The sequence below is a fragment of the Notechis scutatus genome, chromosome 3 (assembly GCF_049901735.1).
Source record: "Notechis scutatus isolate UNSWTSFEM ecotype Mainland chromosome 3, rNotScu1.2, whole genome shotgun sequence".
NCBI lineage: Eukaryota > Metazoa > Chordata > Lepidosauria > Squamata > Elapidae > Notechis > Notechis scutatus.
In genome coordinates, this window is record NC_142011.1 from 132,778,740 (window position 1) to 132,802,370 (window position 23,631).

General features: G+C 36.0%; 1 protein-coding gene across 2 annotated transcripts in view; it reads right to left on the minus strand.

The window, feature by feature from the left end:
* Positions 1-3,811: 3,811 nt before the first annotated feature.
* CDH9 (cadherin 9) overlaps positions 3,812-23,631 on the minus strand; it is a 165,200-nt gene continuing 145,380 nt past the window's right edge. The window contains exons 9-12 of one of the 2 annotated variants that reach the window (XM_026675384.2): positions 21,632-21,753; positions 9,790-9,907; positions 9,441-9,692; positions 3,812-4,994 (exon numbers count right to left, since the gene is read on the minus strand). In XM_026675384.2, the coding sequence (XP_026531169.2) occupies positions 4,504-4,994; positions 9,441-9,692; positions 9,790-9,907; positions 21,632-21,753 (983 nt within the window). In that variant the 3' untranslated portion in view covers positions 3,812-4,503. The remainder of the gene's footprint in view (positions 4,995-9,440; positions 9,693-9,789; positions 9,908-21,631; positions 21,754-23,631) is intronic. The other variant, XM_087961178.1, reaches the window with a different exon arrangement.

Genomic DNA, 23,631 nt, shown 5'->3' on the forward strand with positions numbered 1-23,631 from the left:
GAATCTCTGGACAGAAAGTTATTGATTATTACTCTAAATGCCATGCTCCTTACTATCCTCCATAAGCCTGCTATTTACAGCAATAATAATTATTAATATTACATGTTGTTTGGCTCTTGCACAACTTTAGTAAATCACATATACATCTCATCTATCAAAATTGTCAAAATGGCACTAATGCATTACAAAATAAGGTCCTCAAAAATACAGACAAGTATCACAAAGAAGGATCCTTGTCTGTGGCACTTTTAAATCTGGAACTGGCCTGCATAATGTTTCTGGCTAATGGATGACAGAGATACAAGCTACAATGTCCTGCCTTGCCTTTTTAGAATTTTGGAGGTTTACTTTGTCTGCACCAAGAAAATTGAAGACGCTTCAAATACCTATTCAGATAATTGCCCAAAATGTTTTCACCAACTGCTAGGGAAGATATGCTACCTGAGGGATAAAGATGGTTTTAAAAAAGGCTAGCATATCTTAGTTGGGGACAGTTCAGAAAAAAGCATGAGTAGTTAATGGTTAATTATACAATCATTCCTCATGTAAAATTAGAAATAGTATTATCATGGAATTTAGTTCAAGTACCCAGGTAGATGACTGACTATGTGTTGAAAAAAATGTTTTGTTTTTAATAGTTTGGAGATTTATTATACAGAAGAAGCAAGTGATTTGCTAACAGTGTTGCTATGGACTTGGAGGAATCCTACCCATGATACCATTATTTCCTGGAATGTTTATTGCTGTACGGAATGTGTTAATATTAAGTTTTTTTCTGCATTTCAAAGCTGCCCTGTCTTTTTCAGCAAACAGCAATAATTCTATGTATAAGCCATTACTGACCCTATCATGAAGTTTATTTTTAAAATAAGAGATGTCCTTCTTCATTATTTCTTTCTCAATGCAATATTCCTAGTGAACTAAAATATTCTCCAGTAGTTACATCCTCTGAACTGTCTTCAAAAGCAGAACCATACAGAATGAGTTATGTGAACCCGACCTTGATACTACAAGACAGAATGATTTTTCTGGTCTAACTCAAAAGAGGGGGGGAGGGTAAGAAGTATTCTGACAGATCGTTTGAAATATGTATTAGATCCTGTGGCAATCTGGTGTTCCATGCAGACTTTTAAAATCTTCTTGGAAAATAGCTATCACAAAGAAGGGATGGGCTTGTGTAATGACAAAATAGATAAGCCCCCCCCCCTCCAAAGATGGTGGCTGTGAACATACTGAGGATGATTTTGTCAGCACATGAGGACCAGCAGAGAGTTATGTTACTGTGCTAGGCTCTCTGCTATATTACAATATCCCTGCTTATGAGGCTTGATGCTGTCTCAGGTTTGGCAATGTTCTTCCTCAGGCATATGATTCTAGGAGACTTCAGTCTGCCCTTCCTGTAGGTAGATTTGAAAGCAGCACAAATTTCATGGTTTCACAGTAGGGTCAAATGGTGTGGTGGTGATGTGATTTGGGTGTTATGGGACATTAACATCCCCCTTTGTCATGGGCAGATCATTGTCTGTTGAGCCTGAAAGTAATGTACATACTACTGTAGCATGTACGTGCACATGCATACACACACATATACAGATGTGGAAGATATCAGTCTGAAGGAGAAAGGGATTTGGGAAACTGTAGTTCAACCGATCTGGAAAACACTGTAGTGTACATTATAAAAACACAACCTATGGCCTATAGCCTTTTTTCTTTCTTTGTCCCGCAAAAATCTCCAGTAGTTGGTGTCAATTAGTAAGTGTTTTATAAATTTATTAACAAAGATATTAAGGAGATTTTAAAGAAATGAAATGAGTATTTTAAACATTGTGGAGCACGTGCGTCAAACTCGATTGAGTCACATGACGTATTGTGACTTTTTTTTTTCCTTTGTAAAGCCAGGGTTGCCGTGGCCTGTGTGTGACACATCTGGTCTAAGGGCCATCAATTTGACACCTCTATTGTAGAGGGTTAATGCTCCCAAATTCTTCCTGTCATCTGAAAGACTGAAAATAGTGGCTCTGGTAATTCCACATTATTATTGGCCAAAATCAAGAAAGAAGCAGAAATGATAGAGGCAGGCAAGCAAGCAGAGATGGAGAGAAGGAAGGAAGGAAGGAAGGAAGGAAGGAAGGAAGGAAGGAAGGAAGGAAGGAAGGAAGGAAGGAAGGAAGGAAGGAAGGAAGGAAGGGGTCTCTCCCTCTAAAATTAGAAGAGAAGTGATCATTAGTATACAGACATGTCAGAATAATTGCAACAAATAGAGCTAAGTTACAAGGAGGAACAAAGCATCCACAAAACCTATACTCAGGTTTGATTTTATATTACTCCACATTGTTCTGGGAAGCTTGTGTCTTTGAGTGTGTGCTTATCTATCTTTTTGCACACACATACATATACTGAAATCCTTTCTGTGTTCTTCGATAATATAGGTTAATGTTTTACAGTTTTATTGATTGAAACAATTTTGCAATCTGACCCCCACATTCTGGTTGTTGCGTGGTGCTGGTTAAGTGATAAACAGAATAAATGCAGTGTTCAGAGGCCCTCCAAAGTTTTAGGTTCTATTGGTGGGAGAATTATGGGATGTGGAGCAGATGGAGAACCATCTATGCTGTTTTAAACTCTGTATCAGAAATGTCAATCAAAATGTAATAAATGTGCTGGAACTTATCTGAATGTTCGTCATCACACATCTATTAAAAGAGCCTTTGTTTTTAGCCTAGTAATGAGTGTAATTAAATTGATTCATGGAAGGGGGAAGGTTGTTTCACTCTGTCCCTTACTAATTAGATTTGATTAATTTAAATCTTAATATTTGTCAGGAATGTTCTCTAAACATAGCTAAGGCCTTTCCATTTGCAGAAATATTGTCACCCCAGCACTGTTTCTGAGGTCATGTGATCACATCTTCCATCTCGACTGGGCAGCAAAGTTAATTTCTGTCTCCATTTCACAGGACTAAATTGCTGCCAAAGTATATTCTCTCCTCTCTGTCTCAAGAGCAAGGCCAATCAATCCTGGCATTTATGATCATTACAGGTCTGGAAAGCAAATGAAAGCTAAAGTACAATCATAAGCACAGTTGGGTTTTCATTTAGGAATAACTTTGCTTGAACACCAAATTGACGGTTCCAATTGTAGTCATTAAACAAAGATTATCTGTATTATCTTTAAAATGAGCGATGGGGTGAAGGATTTTTGAAAACATCTTCATAATGAGCCACGGTGGCACAGTAGTTAGAATACAGTACTGCAGGCTACTTCTGCTTACTGCTGACTGCAGTCCAGCAGTTCGAAGCTCAAGTTTGACTCAGCCTTCCATCCTTCCAAGGTTGGTAAAATGAGGACCCAGATTGTTGGCAATATGCTGATGCTGTAAACCACTTAGAGAGAGCTGTAAAGCACTATGAAACAGTATATACATCTATTGCTATAATAAACTACTGCATGACATGGAAATCACAAAAGGTAACATGAAAAGTAATCAGATCCATTGATGGAGACAAGTGCTGTTGGATGTGAAGTCATACTTTCCTCATCAAGTGTTTTGAGGAAGACCATTGCGATAAGAACCATCATCTAGTCTGAAAATGGTTTTCAGGGCAAAAACAGAGTCTGCATGGAAACATCCTTTCACTCAACTTGAAACATACTACACAGGTATGAGTAAAGACCACACAAAGCAGAAGTAAATGAAAACATAATCTATTCATAAATTCTAATTTATTTAATAAAAATACAAAAATATAAATATACATATTTATATTTGTATAGATAGATAGAAAAATATGAATCAACACATACATTTTTAACTCAATAAATATGGCAGTAATATTCATTCTTATTTTTTTAAAGGAGTAATCAGTTTATGTTATTGGATAGAGGGCAGTATAGGGGACAGTAGCGAGGAAAGTGAAGTGTTATTTTTTTTTTAAAAAAAGTTGTGTTCCCAAAAGTCCTTCTGAAAGGCACAAAAAGCCTTTTAAAGATATTTATCCACCCACCCCAATTAATAATGAATATCCTTTTTCTAACCTCTTAGACAAAAAGGATGAGATATTACTTCTGTCTTAAAAAACAGTTATTTTCATTCACACTGACTTATTAAGCAAACTTTTACTAAAACACACACTTATGTTTTGTTTGTTTGTTTGTTTCCAAGTAAGAGAATATAGGCCACTTTAATCTAATTACAGAGGCATTGATCTCATCAGCAAGCACCCACTCAGAAAATACTATTTTCAGGCCGTGATCCAAGAATCTCCAACATCAATGAGGTGCTCCTTCCATGTAGGACATCTCCCCCTACCCGGTCTCTATAGTTACAAGGAATATTCCATGTGCATATCATGAGACTGTCTGCACAAGGCCGCTGCCTGGCCTCCTCACTCAGGAAAACAAAAAGGAGAGAATGGAGAAGAGAGGAGGGGAGGGGAGAGGAGGGGAGGTCCCTGCTCATGCACAAGAATGCTGGAGCTGCATCAGAAATCTTGAAGGAGGCAGTTAGTCCTGGTCACTCTCATCTCCACCATACATATCTGCTAATTTTTTAAATCGTGGCCCCCAGTCACTCAGATAGTCATAGTCTTGATTTCCACCATCTGCAGTAAGTGATTCCAAAGAACTAAGTGAATTTGCTATAGAATCATTCCCCTCATAGGCATATGTTGCTAAAGAGTCATAAGGGGGTGCAGTTGGATCCAAGTCATTATCCTTTAGTCTCCGATGGATAAAATCTTGAATATCAATGTTTTCCCACAAAGATGCTGTCCTCCTTATCTGGAAAATAGTTTCTGGCATCACATCTCTTCTCATTTTGCTTTCTTCTCTGGCTTCAGGGTTCCTTAGAGTGCCAATATCAAAGGCTTGGGTATCTTCCTCCCCACCTCCTTCATCATTATAGGTGACAATGTTGTCTCGGACATCATCTTTTGAAATGATCAAGGGCTCTTTTTTCCTCTGGTGCTTCATTGCAGCAAACAACACAACCAAAACTGGAAGACAACAGTAACAATACAGATGGGTATTGAGCACTGAGTAGGAAATTAGTGGATTAGGAACAATGTTGGCAAAGCTAAGAACCTTTAACATTCATTAATTACAACAAGTAAGATTAAGATACATATTACTCTCTTAATTAAATGAAGGGAGTTAAAAAGAAAAGCTCATTGAAAAGAGCTTCTTTATCAATATAGAATAAACTGCAGGGATTATTCTTTATATATTGTTTGGAGATATAATGGCCGACATATGAGTGGGCTTGTTAAAATGATTAATCTAACCAGAATATATTTATAGTGCATTCAGAAAGTATTCAGATCCCCTTCACCTTTGTCAATTTTGTTATGCTGCAGCCTGATTTCTAAAATTCTATTTTCACTTTGTCATTATGGGCTACTGAGTAGATTAATGAGAGAAAAAAATAAATTTCAACAAATGTAGAATTAGGCTGCAGCATAACAAAATTGAGAAAAGTGAAGGGAGTTTGAATACTTTTTGAATGCACTGTATTTTTGAGCCCAGAGCAAAGGAGGTTCTCATGCATGTTATGATTTATCCATAGGAGCAAGAACTTTAATCTTTAAACCAGATTCCCACTTTCATGGGATGAATTGTATATCTTAATATGTGCATAAGATTTTGTTTCAATCTGACACTGATCAAGCATGAATGGTGAGCAAGATTCAAACATACAATATTTACAGTACACATACTTATGAGCCGTGGTGGCGCAGTGATTAGAGTTCAATACTACAGGCTACTTCTGCTGACTGCCAGCTGCCTGAAATTTGGCAGTTCGAATCTCATCAGGCTTAAAGTTGACTGAGCCTTCCATCCTTCTGAGGTGAGTAAAATAAGGATCCAAATTATTGGGGGCAATATGCTGACTCTGTAAACTGCTTAGAGAGGGATGTAAAGCACTGTGAAATGGTATATAAGTCTAAGTGCAATTGCTATTGCTATACCCTAGAACCTAAAAACAGGTAACCTTTTGGTTCTGAAGGCATATTTGAAATTCTGGAGAAATGTCAGAATTACTACCATAAGTACTGCCATGGGATGAGTAGGGCAATTCAGAAAATAGGATAAGGCCAAGCCAGGAAATTAAATTAAATAAAAGAAAAGCAATACAAGCATTTTAAGGCATAGATAACTTTTAAAAAAGCTATATATTTTCTCCACTACACCTAAAAATAAATTGACTTTTCCTCTTTTCTGAAATAATGGCATATTCTCACCTTAATCAGGTGAACTATGCCTCTCCAATCCATATTCCACTCTTTTTAAAAGTAATACATAGAATGATATGATTGTTTTCTCATATATTATATACAATTGTTAATTGAAGTTTTATGTATACATAGTTAATTGGTAAATACACAACAGAATTACCATAGCTATGATTAGTAAAATATGTTGTTTACCTGCATTTTTGTTATGTGATTCTGTTTGAAGAACTCTTTTGGAGTGCTTTTTATATTATTTAAATCTGCAAAATGGTAGAAATGAATTCTTTTTCAAGGTCTCATTATCTGTTATCTGGATAATAAGGGCCATCTTTTTTGAAATCTTAGTTTTAAAATAAAATTATTAAAACAATCCATGTCAAAATGGACCCAATGTATTCTATTTTCCATTCAACATGTTGTCAACTGTTATATGCTGTCTATACTTTCCATTCTGTACACAATAGTTTTTATCTGCTTTCTGTGTATTGAAATATTTGTTTTATTTGGGGGTAAGCTCTCTTGAAACCTGCTTTCAATTTCCCCCAAATATCAGTATATCAACTTTGGCCTAGGTTTGCTTTTTACCAATTCTTTTATAAATCAAAACTTGTAAAGTAGTTTCCCCGCCCCCCTTTTTCCATGCATCCACATTCCTTGTCTGGATCTTCTTAATTTCCTTCTTTTCCCCAGCCTTCCTAGCAATTTCCCTCATAACTATTTCCATTAGGGCAAAAGGAGAATCCTGGAAACACTAGTGGTCAGGTCATCTATGATTATGGTTGCCTATGTGTATATTTAGACAATAGCAGCAGGTGCCACATTCTTGAGAGTCCTTTTGTATATTTCGTAACCATAGATAACAAATGCCCAAAGAAAGCTTTCAATGTACTGAGAATCATTTAAAATGTTGCAGAAATAAATTGACTAATAAATGCGGGTGGCTTATCTGGTCTGGTCTATTCTGTTCAGAATGTTTGAATGGAGCAGTGATTTCAGAAGAGCGGGGGAAGGCCCCTCACAATGCTTGTTGGAATAATAGCAGGATTCTTTTTCTGTCTTATCTACAGAGTGAGTTCACAGCAGCTCTTTAGTTTACACAGTCAGCTTCCTCTAGTATTTTTCATCGTTGTTATAAGGAGAAATAACATCAAGTGTCATACTTAAAGATTGGCACTTTATTTAAAGAACAGGTTTTAACAGCTTGGTTTAAAAACAACATCATGCTATCTCATGACTATGACTATTTGGATGCTTTATGAACTTTTGCATGATCTCCAAAAATGTAATCTGACAGTGTATTTTGAAATCCTTCAACAGTTATATATATTGATTGTTGCTATATCTTTCCATCATTATTATTATTAGTGAATAGCATTATTATAGTAGCCAGGATACCACAATGTTATGGCACAAGAGTAGTCTGGCTTGCCAAGGGATCAGACCTGTTATAGGACAAGTTTGCATGCTTCCCAAAGTGTACCACAGGAGGATATGTTCACACCAGAGAGAAAAATGAGCGGGTCTTCCTGTAGCGTCCACCAAGGTCCCCTCCCTTTTCAGAACTGCCTCGCAAGAGGGCACTGCAACCAGGAAAAGTCAGAACCATCTGAAATCTGACTGCCTGCACAGAGCACCAGCTCATCTCCCTACTGAAGTGGTACCTATCTATCTACTTGCACAGAATATACTTTCAAACTGTTAGGTGGATAGAAGCTGATGTGGGCGACAAGAGCTTACCCTCCCATGCTGTGCCTAGGTTTGAACTGCCAAAGCTGAAATCATCTCCAGCATCATTAAGCCACTGAGCTACCACGTGTCTCATGTCTTTCCATCCAACACACAACACTATCAACATCATCACAAAACAATTCAAACTGTTTTGATTCTATTCTCCATCAGGTTTTTGTTTCTTTTTTGAGCACACCTTTTAACTTTTCCTATTAAAATTTTATATTTACAGAAAATGAACTTTCAATTTCAACAAACCAGAAAAACCAAAGACATGAAAAATTATATTTAAAACTTCTGAGTGTGAGAATCAATTTTGGTGTCATCTGACATTTTAATAAACCAAACACTCAGATTCCATAGTGAAATGTATAGTTGAATTCATGGAGGTCAGGATGATTAGAGAGTAAAACTCAGGTGCATTCCATAGTCATCTGAGGTGCAATAATTCAGTGTAACAAATATAGTGATTTTTGATACCAGTTAACCAGATGGGATCTTGAACTTTAACAATTGTACAATATATAACATGTGATTATTTTAAAGAGTAAATGGATGTCTGTTTTGCAATAAGAATAATGATGGGGTTTTGATTTTAGTAATACAAATATCACCAGTGTGATAAACAGCTGATTTTGGTAGATTTATCACTGAGTAAAACTATCTTCATGAGATGAAAGGAGATCCTGACATAAGTTGCCTTGAACCTCTAGAGAAATAGCAGGTGATAAATCTAAATAACTATTTTTTTTAAAAAAATACCAACTTTAATTCCTAGCAATCAGCAATTTATTGCTATCAACAGCAGTTCTCATCTACCAGGGACCTTAGAACATGCAGTACTAATGAACAAAATTGTTTACACATTAAGTATCTGGCGGAATCTCAATGTTTTTTTTTTTTTTTTGAAACTGTAGAGATTTGAAATGAGATATCAATCAGAAATAAAATGAGTACTACATTACTGTTGAATATAAAAATGACATCTGGGTCATGCCAACATCAGTATCAGAACTATCTTTAGAAATATTCCATTTTAAAACCAATCTTTAAATAAGACCAATCGGCTTGCAATAACTAAGCCAACAAGCTTGATTTTGCAAGACGAAGAATTCTCCAGCACCTAAATGCTGGAGAACTTACCATTCTATGTATGGTAGTCCACCAGTATCTCAGCCAATCTTGGGATTGTGCTGCATCATTGGCTTTACAAGACTGAGAGTTCTCCAGCACCTAAATCTTGGAGAACTTACTGTTTGTGAAAGCCTGGATCAGGAGTGTCAAACTCGCATCACGTGATGTATTGGGACTTTTTTCCCCTTCACTAAACCAGGCATGGTGAGCGTGTGATGCCTCCCGGCCATGGGCTGCAAGTTTGACAGTCCTGGCCTGGATTAAGGAGATAGTGAATTCTTCTGAAAATGTAGTCTCTTTGAAACAATATCCAGGTACAAAGAAGGAAAAAGGAAATGGTCCACTTACTCAACAGAATAATAATGCACAGCAGAATGGCAATGAGTGCACCTGTGCTAAGGCCTGCCGGAAGGAGCAAAGCTTCAGCATTACAAGACTGCATATTTCCCCTGCTGTCACAGGCACACACTTTGATGCTCAGTGTGCCTGTACTGCTCTGGATGGGGTAGTCATTGTCAAATATTATTACTGGCAGGAGATAGGTACTCATTTTATTGCGGCTATATCCATTCCGTCTGGTTACAACGCCTGCTGTGTTATCTGTACCAGAAGAACCAAAGACATGGAAAATTATATTTAAAACATTGTCAGCAAAGGAATCATTATATAACATAGAGAACCTATAATTAAAGCCTACCTTTATTATCCACAATAGAGAAGTTTGGATGGACTGTGTACTCTGGCACTAGTTCAAAAAAAAATTTGTGTCCACGTGGTGGTTCATCTTTATCCACAGCACTAACAGTTTGTATCAGCTGCAAGGAAATAATTATATGTTGTCAGGTATATAAGTGTTACATCTTTTGCTTCGTAACATAATCTGTTCAGATAAATACCTGTAGCAGTTTAGAAAGAACCACATGAATGAACTTTTACTATGGTTTTACCAAGTTTAACAGATCTACATATAAAGGAGCAGTAGCACAATTTCCCACCATTGTGAGGGACTGTTCCTTGTGGTTATCTATCTGTTGCTCAAACATAATAGCTTTCAAGCAAAGGGCCAAACAATTCTGTGGGTTGCAGAAAACTAATATGATTTATTAAAAAAAAACCAAATGCCCAATTTTATCATTACCAAAGTTCCAAACTGTGTAATCACAGGGATGTTTTTGTATATCATAAGCCGTATTCACAGTTCAAGTGGGGCAAGAAGGAAACTTAACATTAAGCTAGAATCCTATATGTGAACCATAGCATATTGCCCGGAATATTTTGAAGTGTGCAGGATGTTTATGATAGATGTTTCTTTCTTCTTTTTAAAAGCCATTTTCTATCTTTTATTAATTATTGTACTTTCCATATAAAATAATCAAGTTCTACAGAGGAATTATTGAGTCTATCATCTGCACCTCTATAACTGTCTGGTTTGGTTCTGAAAACCAACAGGACAGACACAGACTTCAGAGGATAATTAGGACTGCAGAAAAAACAATTACTACCAACCTGCCTTCAATCGAGGACCTGTATACTGTACGAGTCAAAAAGAGGGCTGTGAAAATATTTACAGACCTCTCACATCCAGGACATAAACTGTTTCAACTCCTTCCCTCAAAACGACGCTATAGAGCACTGCACACCAGAACAACTAAACACAAGAACAGTTTTTTCCTGAAAGCCATCACTCTGCTAAACAAATAATTCCCTCAACACTGTTCAACTATTACAAAGTCTGCACTACTATTACTGTTAATCTTCTCAGTAATCTTCTCAGATAATCTCCTTATCACCCATCCCCTCCTACTTGTGACTGTATGACTGTAACTTTGTCACTTGTATACTTATGATTTATATTGACTGTTTCCTAGTATGATTTGATTGCTTATTGTACCCTATGACTATCATTAAGTGTTGTACCTTATGATTCTCAAATCTTAATTAATATATCTTTTGTTATATGTATACTGAGAGTATTTACACCAAGACAAGTTCCTTGTGTGTCCAATCACACTTGGCCAATAAAGTATTCTATTCTATTCTATTCTATTCTATTCTATTCTATTCTATTCTATTCTATTCTATTCTATTCTATTCTATTCTATTCTCTGGATGAGTGGTATGCAGGTGCATGAAACATCTATAACACAAAATTATAAAACAATGACAGCAAAACTATACAAAAATATTAACAATAGGAGTTGAAAACCATCAGCAACACATAAACCAAATTTAAAGCTAGCAGCAGCTTCAGGGAAAAAAGTATAAGACCTAAGAATATGCAAGCAAGGATATTAGAGGATTGGGAGGGGGAAAAAATCATTTGTGCTCCAAAGACTCGAATATTAGGCAAGTTTTTCTTAGGAAGTCATTCTACTAAAGATGTCCAAGATCTGCAGTAGCAGGAACTTTGGACAGAGGAAGAACAATGACCTAATATGTTAAGATATACCAGGGATTGGGTGGGGGGGGGGTTACAGGATAAACTGGCAGCCTGGATCCAATCCATATATGTCTTTCAGCTAAAAATCAGCACCATATTTCATACCAGTTCAAACTGATGGTTAGTGTAGTTGTCAAACTCCAAAGTGCAAAGTACAATCATCTTAGTTATTTCCATTTAACAGGTTTTTTTTCCTACTTAAAAAATAAAAATAAACCCTTCCTCCTCCAAACATCCCCCAACTTGAAATTGTCAGACTTCTTCCCCCCGCAAAGACAATCCCATGCTTAACACAGTAAAATAAATCAAATGAGCTGTGTGCTGGACTATGGAAAAGATTCTTTCTGGAAAGTAGCTAACTGGCTGGTATAGAATACTAAATTAACCAGCACTCTGTCCAAAATGCTACTGGAGGTAATGATGGATTGACTCTCATTCACAAGGAATATTTTTTGTCTGTCCTGTATCTCAGATTAATGACTCTAATTCAGCCCACTGCTTTGTCCAAGTATTGGATGAAAGCATCAACTGTCTCATTTATTCCAGAAGAACCTTTTCTTGACACTCTTGAGTCTCCTTTTCCAGTGTCCCTACTGGAAGAATGGGAAGGCAACTATTTCTGGAGTACAGAATCCGATAACATTGCCTTCTATTAATCCTCTACTCTCTGTTAAGATGACCCCAGGACTTGTTTTTTGTTCTAAAATACACTTTTCCATTTTATGTTGCCTCAAGTGCATTTCAGATAACACATGTCAGCAGTTCATTGACTACTCTGTAGAGAAAATAATGCCTCTTCAACTGACTCTGTGCTTACCAATGCTTTCACTTTCCTTGTAAGTCTGCATATACCATTTCTGTAATAACATAATGGTTGCAACTCCTGCTTTATAAATAGAATATTGCTGATTATAAAGCTGGCAGATTTTTTTTAATTACTATTTTTACTCTTTCATTTTTTTTTTTTTAAAAAAAGGGATTCCACCCCTGCCCCCATCTCTTTTATGTCTGGTGTACCACTGGATATATTGCCAACTATACAGGTACCTAGCAGGTAAAGATAAAAAGCTCAAAGAAAAAAAATTAGTATTAAAAATAAATTATACCAAGTTTTGAACCGGCAACCTACTATTCAGAAGGTAAGGGCTTTAGCCACAGTGAAAGTATAGCAGTCATTGTAATCATGATTCTAAGCAGCATGAGAAAAATATAACAGAATAAAAAAAGTATTTTTATTCTGTTATATTTAAATTTATTTTATATTTATATTTATATATAAAAAAGTATTTTTATACATGCACATGCATTTTTGATGCTTTATGTTTGTATGTGTGTACACAAACATATATACACATATATTTAAGTTTATTAAATAAAGTTTCAGTAAGTTTAAGTGTATTTGATGTTTGTGTATGTGTGTACATGACCCCAAGCACAAACACATACAAATATATATGCCCAGGAATACACCTAGAGGAAGGAACATTGTTGGGAATTACTTTCCTGGAAAGAAAATGTAGAAGAGGACAACAACAAGGAAGAACAATTGCAAGCTGTTGCCAAAATATTTTTCTACAGGATTTCTTAGGTTGTCTTAGAGTCAGGTCGGCCTGAAAACAACTTAAATGATAAAAAATGTGGATATGCTGGCTATGGCATACACTTAAAAGGAGACCAGGAAGCCTGTAACTGTGGAGTTTGTCTGGCAAGAACAAAGAATTCTTATTCACAGGGAATATGCAGGTGTAAAGCTTGTAATTCTGTGTGGTTAGAAAGCTGTGTGGTTAGAAAGTAACGAAGAGCCTCAGCTAGAAATTAGGCCTCAGCTAGAAATTAGAAATTAGGCCTCAGCTAGAAATTAGGAATAGAGATGGCCAGGAGCAAATAGAACGTGTATTAGATAACTCCTGAAGCATTCATTAGCTAAGACCTATGATTAGGGATGGCTAGAGACCAATAGAATAATTGTTAGATGTTTATTAGATGATATTTCTCAAATATCTCGCCTTAGCCTGCCTTCTGCTTTAGTGAAAATATATAAAGCTTTCTTAATCTTTTTTTTCTGGGTTCTTGGCATTTTGGCCAGGACTCCTTTTCTTGGAGTGCTTCAATAAGCTTCAATAAAAGGAAACAAAAGCTGCACCTTGTACCTGATGTCCTTCATTGACCTCAGTACCATGGTCAGACTTGAATTGGAGACAACAGTGCAGAAGAGCAGTAATATAAAAACTATAAACCTAATAAAACAATAAACCATAAACATAACAAGGCAATATTTGAAGCAGATCTTGCTCAAACTGTTTAATATCCAAAGGTTTCTACAGAAGGCCAAAAAAGGGTGAAGACCATTCTTGAGCTAAGTTCTTTTTAAAAAGAGGGCAAGCACTGAGAACACCAATCTTCATATTGTATCTCCTTACAGGAAGGCTTTCAACATATATCCTCTTCGAACCCTATTCAGCAGATAGAAATGCACGTGTGCATAAGTGTATGTATATTTTCATGGCTTTTCTTTAGAAGCTGAAGGTGGCATTGCATTTTCTTCTCCCAATAACAACCCTATGAGATATAGTCAGCTAAGAAAGTGTGACTCCCCAGAGTCATCCAGGAAGCCCATGTTGTTGAGGGATGAACTTGAACCTGTCCTGCTATCAGCCCAACATCTTAATCCTATATAATTTTGGCTCATATTGGTTTTACAGTGTTTGATGTTGCTTTGCTTTTGCTCTATAAAATTTTGATATAGAGATTGTTAATCATATACTTTTTTCCCAAATATAAAGTGGTTCTTTTCTTGTTCGTTTCTTTGATAATACACTTATGGACATGGCTTTTGTATTCATTTTTTCAGAAAGAACCAATTCTTCTGTACAGTTTGAATAGAGATAGAGGCTAGCAGTCTCCATTCAGTGCCTTTTGTTTGTGCTGTAATGCAGTCTATTTTGGAAGAGCATGAAACTCTACTCATACAAAAACTTGTAATAGATTTGTCATTCTATTTTTTTCCCCTTTGCTGTTTGTGACATAAATTTTATATTAGGGATACTGGTCCAAACTGCTATTCTCAAATATGTGAAACTCCAGTTTCAATTTTCCCCAGATAACTTATGACAGTTAGCTAAGGCTGATTGCAATAGTCATATAAAATACCTTGAACATACCAGGTTGGAGGAGTTGTTGAAACACAAACTTATAAAGATGAAAAAAAAAAAAAAAAGGAAATAACTACCTACGCCCCCACCCTGAAAAAAATAGAGTTTAGAAGGAAAGGTTATTGTTGAAGGATACAAACCATGCATATAATGTGCCATAACTATACTAATAATTCCAGTATTCTGCAACACTTTAATAAAGATATCTGGCAGGGACCACATATATACAGGCATAAAAATAGGCCAAATACTCAGTGAACAAGGAAATTGGTTCAATTGTATTTCTGAATATTATTTACTCTTACTAACTTATATAACATGTATAAGATAATTGTATAATGTATAAGTAATACTCTTATTTCCTCTTTTTTTAAAAAAAGGGTTTGCCATTCTTTCTAATCAGAACAGTATTTGGAACAAAGATACAATCCTTCACTGGTTGACTGATTATGTGCCATTAAGTTGCTGCTGATCTTAGCAATCATATAGATAGATGTTCTTCAAGATAACATGCATTACAGATTTCTCAAGAGAGCTCGACCACAACATGTCTATGATATATTTTGAGATACTCATTTGCTCTCTGAGTGTCTTGAGAACTCTGGATTGATTTGTCCAATGACCTATTTATTTTACTGTGTTGTTTTGGCTAACACAAAATCTGCCTCTTGCACATCCTCCCTTCAGCAGGTTCTGACCAGTTCTGAAGAACTGGTAGCGGAAATTTTGAGTAGTTCGGAGAACCAGCAAATAAATACTGCCTGGAGATTTTACAGTACCCTTCCCCTGCCATGCTCACCAAGCCACGCCCACAGAACCAGTAGTAAAAAAATTTGAATCCCACCTTCAACCACCTTCACAGATCTCCACTGCACCTCTTGTGCAATCTCTTGCACACATACCCTGACCTGCACTAAGTCTGTTGTGTAGGTTCTTGGACTCTCTCCTCTCATGTACTCCTTGTACCCTCCCCAACCCATGCTGTACCCCTTTTACCCCACAACATGCCTCTGACACACTTGTCATTTTAAAACATAGTTCCTAGTTTGCAACAAGATTGGTTTTTCTAGTTTACTCTCAGCTACACAAGAAATAGCCTAAGATCTAATAAATTGTCATGGTAACCCCTTTGCTAAGACATTATAGTCCATCTAAATTATTATAACAGAACAGAACAGAATATAATTATTTATTGGCCAAGTGTGATCAGGAATTTGTCTCCGGTGCATAAGCTCACACTGTACATATAAACAGCAAGTAATAGGACATAGGTCATATATGTTGATAGATGGACAACTATGGCTGGTCAACCAGGGTGAGTAAATAACAATATGAGTGTCCTGGCACTAATACATAATAGTGGTATTATGTCATTGCATACATGTTGTTCTTTTAGTACCATTGCTGTTTGTTACAGAAGCCACTGTAATGTAGTTTACCTCCTTATTCAGACTTTTCCCACTTTCTTGAAAAACTTCAATTGTAGCTTTTTGTAACCACAAGGACTAGAAAAAGTGATATATCATCAGTCAAAATGATTGGTTTCTGAATAACAGTCATTCTTAGGTATTAACAGTATTTTATCTTTTCAATCTTTATATAATTTACCATATAAATGCACTGTCCCTTTCTGCTTATAGTAACACTATTTTATGTGTAGGTCTTCTGATAGAGGAAAATTCCCATTCATCCTCCCACTTAATAGAGTTATGGAAAGACCATGAATAAAGATATGGCAGTAAGCACTCCAAATTTTGAATATATATTGTAAAGTACTGCCATTGTTCACAAAAGAACCATGTTGTGAAAGATTATTTTTGCTTTAAATTGGTGCTTTTGCTTTTCAGAATTGCTGTTACTGCTTTGATTCAGCCTAGGTTGACATCTGCAGGCACAATAAGCCAGATAGGAGTCTAAAAACTGTCAACAATTTTAATTCCTCTGTCAAGACAAAGCTTTACCACCTTTCCTGAAGCACTGTATAAGAAAAGTTCTCCCATACATATATCAAATCAATTATTTACCAATTTGTAGATGCTCACAAAAGCAAGATAGGTAAGTGAATTAGGGAGACTAGTAATAAGATCACTTATAGTTCCAGAGCGTGGAAGAAGGAATTGTCCTCATAGTTAAATTTTATCTATTTGTTTTAGGAAAATTAGCTCCATTTTACCAAATGTCAATTCTTTCAGGTCTTGTTGAAATAACCTTGATTTTTTGGTGAATATATATTTTTATTGTTTACATATGAATATATTGAAAACAGTGTATTTGGACATGGAATTCCAATTGCCATAAAATAGAAGTGAAAAACAAAATAACATATATGCAAATTTATATATATAAATTTTTATACAAAAATTTCTCACCATCATATAATATGACAACTCCCCTATCATTCTAATGCTTACATTCCTCTGTCTATAATACAAACAGTATCTCTTTCCAGGTTTCCCTCACCTGATTCTTTCATCTTCAAATTATACCTCGTGTTTCTAACCAATGATAAAACCTATTCCATATTAAATAGTATTCTGTATTTACCTTGACATTTTTATTGTTAGATTTTTAAAGATGTTTTATTCCCGCCTTTATGATTTTTAGAAATAAATCAGGCAGTGAACATATCCAACATTCCTTCCTCCTCCTATTTTCCCCACAACAAACCCATCAGATGAGCTGAGTTGAAAGAGAGTGACTGGTGCAAAGTCGAATAAGTTGGCTTTCATGCTTAAATCAGGATTAGAACTCACAGTCTCCTGATTTTTTAATGAGTGCCTTAACAAGTGGATCGAATTTGATGATCATGACAATATATAAAACATACATTAAAGGAAACTGATTCTATAAATACCAGACTTTAAATAATTATTTTTTATGAAGATATGGCCTTATAGAAGAACATTCCTCACTTAAGTTAATTTGTTGTTTTTTAACAAAATGAAATAAAAAGTAAAAATGATATAAAGTATATAGCAAGCTGCAAGCCCATAGGCTTTACAGATATATAAAGATGAGACCATTACTGAAAATCAAAGGATATAAATAACGGACATGTGAATAGAATCTAGACATTTTATAAAAAGAAACTCTTCCAAACAGTTGCAAAGACAACATATTTAATTGAAAAAAAAATCTCAAAGTTTAGATCTGAGATGGAGTGAAAGTTAATGAACTCTTTTGTACAAGAGGTTATATTGGAAGATGGGACATTGTACTCCCAAATATGCTACTTCTACTGTGTCATTGGGGAAAAAAAAAACACTATGGTTTAGTATGATTCAAAGATCATTTGACCAATCCAAAGGACCAATCCCCCACCTCTTGGTAAAGCCTTGATAAGGCCACCTCGGGAAGCCACCTAGGAAGTGGTGTCAAACTTCTCAAAAGTAATATTAGGAGGCAGTGTAAGTGATACGAAAAGACAAAGTATTTATATCATCTATGCATTTTAATTTCTGAATTTAGTTTCCTTTTTGGTAAATGTTGTCTTTATCGTAAATAAGAACTAGGAAAGCTTTACATTTCAGTGTTTTGAATACTAGTAGAAAATGAAAGATTTCTTTCATGGTTGTCTGTTACAAGCCACAATGACATTAAAATGATGAGTTATATCCCATGACATCACAGCACAAAAGATATGATTGTGTATTCTGCATAGTTGCATTATGTTGCCTGTCAGAAATAAGTAAATCACACCCATGTTGTTGTTTTTTCGTTCTAAAATTGCATAAGGCCCACAATTCTCCCTTTTCCTTCAAATAATGGTTCCTGCATTTTTCTAAAATAAGAGTAAACTGTGAGTAACATCAGAAAATAAAAAAAAATTGTTAAGCCGCAATACTTACATTCTACTCTGTCTAATCCAGGGCTGTCAAACTCTTGGACCATGGGCCGGGTGCATCATTTGCTGGCCATGCCCATGCCTGGTTTAGTGAAGGGGGAAAAAGTCCTGATACATAATGTGATGCTGCCATGATGATGTGAGTTTGACACCCCTGCTCTAAGTTGAGTTCATTGTGTAAATAGAGCCAAGCTCTAACTAATATCTGAACTCTGACTAAGGGGGGACATTAAAGTTACTTCAGTCAGCCTGATCTCAAGTGAGCTAAGAAGCTGGAGAGTTAAGTCAAGTCACAGCATATGGAGGAAGTTATTGAAAATGCAGTTGAGGAATGCAAAGGCCTGTTTATCTCCTTCAGAATTCTTAGTGGGGCAACTTCATTGAGGTTGCCTGAACATAAATTTTACCTGTACAAAATCAATTAATTAATCAGAGGCAAGCTAAATAACTAAACAATCCTTTAGCCAGCTGACAGCCCTGCTCTAAAAAAGGACATTTGTTTGTATGTAAGTGTGCATTAGTAATCAGCCAAGCATATAATTCTTCCTATCTACCTGAACTAGCTATTGATTTTCTGTTCCATATGTAATGCCCTTAAAAAGAAGACTTTTTCCCCCTGTTGCAAAGCATTCTTAGTTGACCTGGTGCCAGTATCTATGCAGAGAACACAAACTGTGCCCCCTAATACATTGCTGACCCTCATCAAGCCAGTTGAAACATGACAGCCAAATTACAATGCTTAATATGATAGAAGGAAAAGACCATTCACAGCACAAGTGGTAATAATATCATTGATTTGTTCTACAACATCTTTAAATGGAATTTTGTTCATTTCTCAGGGCTTGTACCTCATAAACACAAGTAGGAAAAGGCGAGGGTGTGATCCATGATTGATTGTTGAATGTCAATTTGCAGGAAAAGTGGTAATAAAAGTGTGATTAAAAAAAACAATGGAAGTTTTTTTTTAATTTTTTTTAAATACCCAACTTTTGGGGGAGGCCAATTGGACTTTTGAGTATACATGTATAGAAATAATTAAAGGAAGCTTCTCTTTTCCCTATAAATGCAATTTTTAAGGTTGTGCATGCTTTAAAAATAATTTAGAAATCTTTGGAAGCTCAAGATCACACTGTGCTACTGAGAACACATGTCTTTTTTCAGGCTTCTGTGTAAGCCTGATAAGATTTCAAATGACCACACAGAGAAAGAGAAAAATAAAAGAGAGAAGGAGAAAACAGTCAGGAGAAAGATGAACAAAACACACAAAGGCCAACAGTTTGTGTGACTTCAACAAACACAAATGATGTATGTATCTGTATGTATGTATGTATGTATGTATGTATGTATGTATGTATGTATGTATGTATGTATGTATGTATGTATACAAGTACATACACACACAGATTGGAATCTTATTTGGACTAGAGAAGTGTGGCCAGATGTTAGTCAATAGAGAGAGAATAGCTAAGACCGATAGGGTGGAACTACCAGTGGCAGACATATAGACCATCTTGAAATGCCTTGGTATCCCAAAATAAGTTAGTATCCCTCAAATACCAAGAAATCCCAAATACCTTGATATCTCACATGGGAACCATGATGAGAAGGAAGTTAGCAACATCTAAGAACCAACAAAGGATAAGCAGGTCCAGAAGAGTCAGTTTAACGAGTACAAGTTCCATGTCATTGATGTGTATGCCCTACCAGTTATCAGATTCCCTGTCAGTATAATGAATTGGCCAAAGGAGGACATGAAGGCTGCTGATGTGAAAGTCCAGAAGTTCCTCACAATGTACAGAACATCCATCCCAAGTCAGAAATTGTACATCAGCCAGAAAGAAGGTGGGCAGGATCTTGTGAGTGTTGAAGCCACCATCCTGAATAAAACCCAAAGCATCTGGAATGCCTTGGTAAGATGACACCAAAAGATGAGTGGCTGAAAAAAATGCCTGAGGAAGCACCAGCTGAAAGATCAAGCAGAGGAAGTGCCATGATAATGAAAGATCCTATATGGGATGTAGAGATGCTGGAGATGTTGGCTGGCATTGGTAATCCTACCAGTGGCTGGAAAGGGCTGAACTGAACACTGAACACAAGAATTAGCACCAGATCTACAGAAGCTGGGATCTTTTCACAGCTTAGATCCAGTAAATTATCAAGTACATATCTATGGTATAATATTCATAACATATAATACATCTGGAAAAATATTTGTGAATTATCTGCTAGTTGCACAGGGGCCACAAGCAACTTCTTCTGGGACACCTACTGTATATCAGGCAGATTGAGATGGGTTGAAGTTGATTGTCCTGGAATACTTCATACAGAAGTCATCTAGGACTTCAAAGGTCAAAATTGTCATTTAAATTGCACTCAGAAGCCAATAGAAAGGCAATACAAAGGACCAAAACACAGGTGTAATGTGTTTCTATCAGCAAGTATTTTCGAACAGCTAGGGTATTGTATTTTGAACTAGCTCAAACTTTTGAAGGTAGTCCCAGGTAGAGTGCATTCCAGATGTAATTACAAGACTGTCTTTCCCCCACTTGAAATCAACTTGTCCACCCAGCTCATAATTCCTTAATGAAGTATGGGAATCTGAGGCCCAAACACAGTTTCTCAGTCATAAAGTAATTAGAGTAGTAGCCCTGGTGTTGTTGTGTTTTTTTTTTTTTTTTTGGGGGGGGACTACGTCCCTCTCGTAGTTGGATTATCTAGCTTCTTCGATGATAGATGTCCAAAACTTGACTAAAGCAGAACGTTTGTGTAACATGCTTGGAAATTAGTATGATGGTGTTTAGTTTATGATTCTGTTCTTGAACTTTAAATTATTAATTTTTTTATTGATAAGGACACACATAATTCTATACACATGTTTATATTACTGTTAACTTCTGAAAGCTGTTATGTATTGCCATAAAATCAAATCAATCAATAGCATGGGAACCACATCTGCTTTCTTTTATTCAGAACTTTGGTGAAGCAAAGTTACTGTTAAGACTACTGAAATATAGCGTATTTTTAAAAAAATAATAAATTCATTTTTATAATTGAGACAGAGAAAAATGCAGTTAATCAGACATGATAATATTTGCTGTATTACCTGTCCTGCTTTTGCATTCTCGCAAACAAAAGTTTCATAGAACTTGGCAAACTCTGGGGCATGATCATTTATATCCAAAATCCGAATGAAGATGGGAGTCTGAGTACTTTGTTTTGGATTGCCTGAAACAAAATGGACAAGATGGAATTTGATCACAATATTGTATCACTTCTTTTCCCGAGATTCAAGAATAAGTGTCAGTGCCTATGTTGTAAGCATGGCACCTCTCAAAGTACACTTTAGAAATGTCATTCTGAAATAATATAATAGCAAAATTTAATAAAATGTATTCCAAGAATTAGGAGCACTTTCATGGCCACAGAGGAGTAAATAATGAAATATGAAATATACCTCATGACATATTGACACAAACTCCATTTTTCTTAAATCATGAGTTTCATGCAAGTAGGTAGGGGCAGAGCTTGCATTGTGATATCATAATGTTGTTCTGTCATTTTGTCAAAAGCTCCATTTGCTACATTTGCCTGTGGGACTTCAAAATATTTCTTTGGCAGAAGGAGAGAGTATATAGATTCAGTGCAATCCTATATATCTAAATTCAGACCTTTCTGTTTTCAACTGAACGTCTTACCAAGTGCATTTTTTTTAGTGTAGGTAGGACTAAAGATAATAAAGTCTTTATTTTGGCCTTGGCTGTCAAGGGTTCTAAGCAATCAAGACATTTCTAAAGTTATCCCAGCCAAACTGTTTTGATTGTGGCAATATAGAAATTTAATACAGTAATACACAGCAATATTAACATTTCATATCAAAACTGAAACCCAATACACTTTCCCATTGAGTATATAGGATTCTCTTCCAAATAAATTTGTACAGGGACTAGGCCTTGTCATCACTTTTTAGAAATTCTGTCTAATTGCAGCAGTCCCAAGTTTGTACTCTCATAGACTAGAGAGAGCCTATTAACTTTCATGCAAAAATGCAAGAGAAGATCTAGTGCTCACCATGACAGATGTACTTTGCAAGGAAAAAAATCACTTTCTCAAAGGTGCTTTTTCTGGAGCCTTTCTTGTTTTTTCTTTAAAGATGTTTTGCTTCTCATCCAAGAAGCTTCTTCAGCTCTGACAGGATAGTGGGGAATGGAATCCTTCCATGATCTGGATGACTGAGAATCTCTACAGACTTTTAGCTATACAATTTGGGATGAACACCCTTGGAATGGTTTGGGAGTAGGAATGGATTTCTGGGAGGGGGGATTGCAGACTACAGAAACCAGGAGCACTACTCAGGTGACCCTGGGGACACAGATAAACCTCCAAGTGCTTCAACAACCTTCTAAAAGGATGTAAAAGACCAACTGTCTTCAAGGAATATAAACCCTTCCATTCTCCACTGTCCTGTCAGAGCTGAAGAAGCTTCTTGGATGAGAAGTGAAACATCTTCAGAGAAAAAAACAAGAAGTTGCCTCCTGAAAAAGCATCTTTGGAACAACCATGACTTGGATGACTAAGAACCTCTACAGAAAAATTGCAGGTTCAGTTTTCAGTATTTTCAATTCAGATGATCAAAGTTCCACCTTGAAACTGTGGGCAGTTGTTTATAATAAGTCAGACAAACTGTCTGTTCAATTTAAAACCAATAGGTGGAACATTCTGGTAAAGTGTTGAGAAACCATGCAAAATTGCTCACCATGTTTGCCACAATAACTTGGTCAAGCAAAATAGTTATGTGTTCTCTATTGAGCACTGACCAGTAAAAGGCCTGTTAAAGCAATTTCAAGCTAGTTTAAAACTATTACCTATTTTCTCACTAGATTTTACGGCTATATCATGTATTCTTACTTTCCTTATCTTTTTTAAAAAAATCATTTTCAGGATTATTAACAAATGCTGGAAAACTAACAAAACAAACAAATCTAGCATGTCTTGAAGAAAAAAGTATGCAAGGATTTGTTTTCCATAGGTCTGGACTGCCATCTAGTTGCAGCTTGGATTTTTGAAACCCATATTTGGTAGCCTTGAATATATTTATTTTCCATC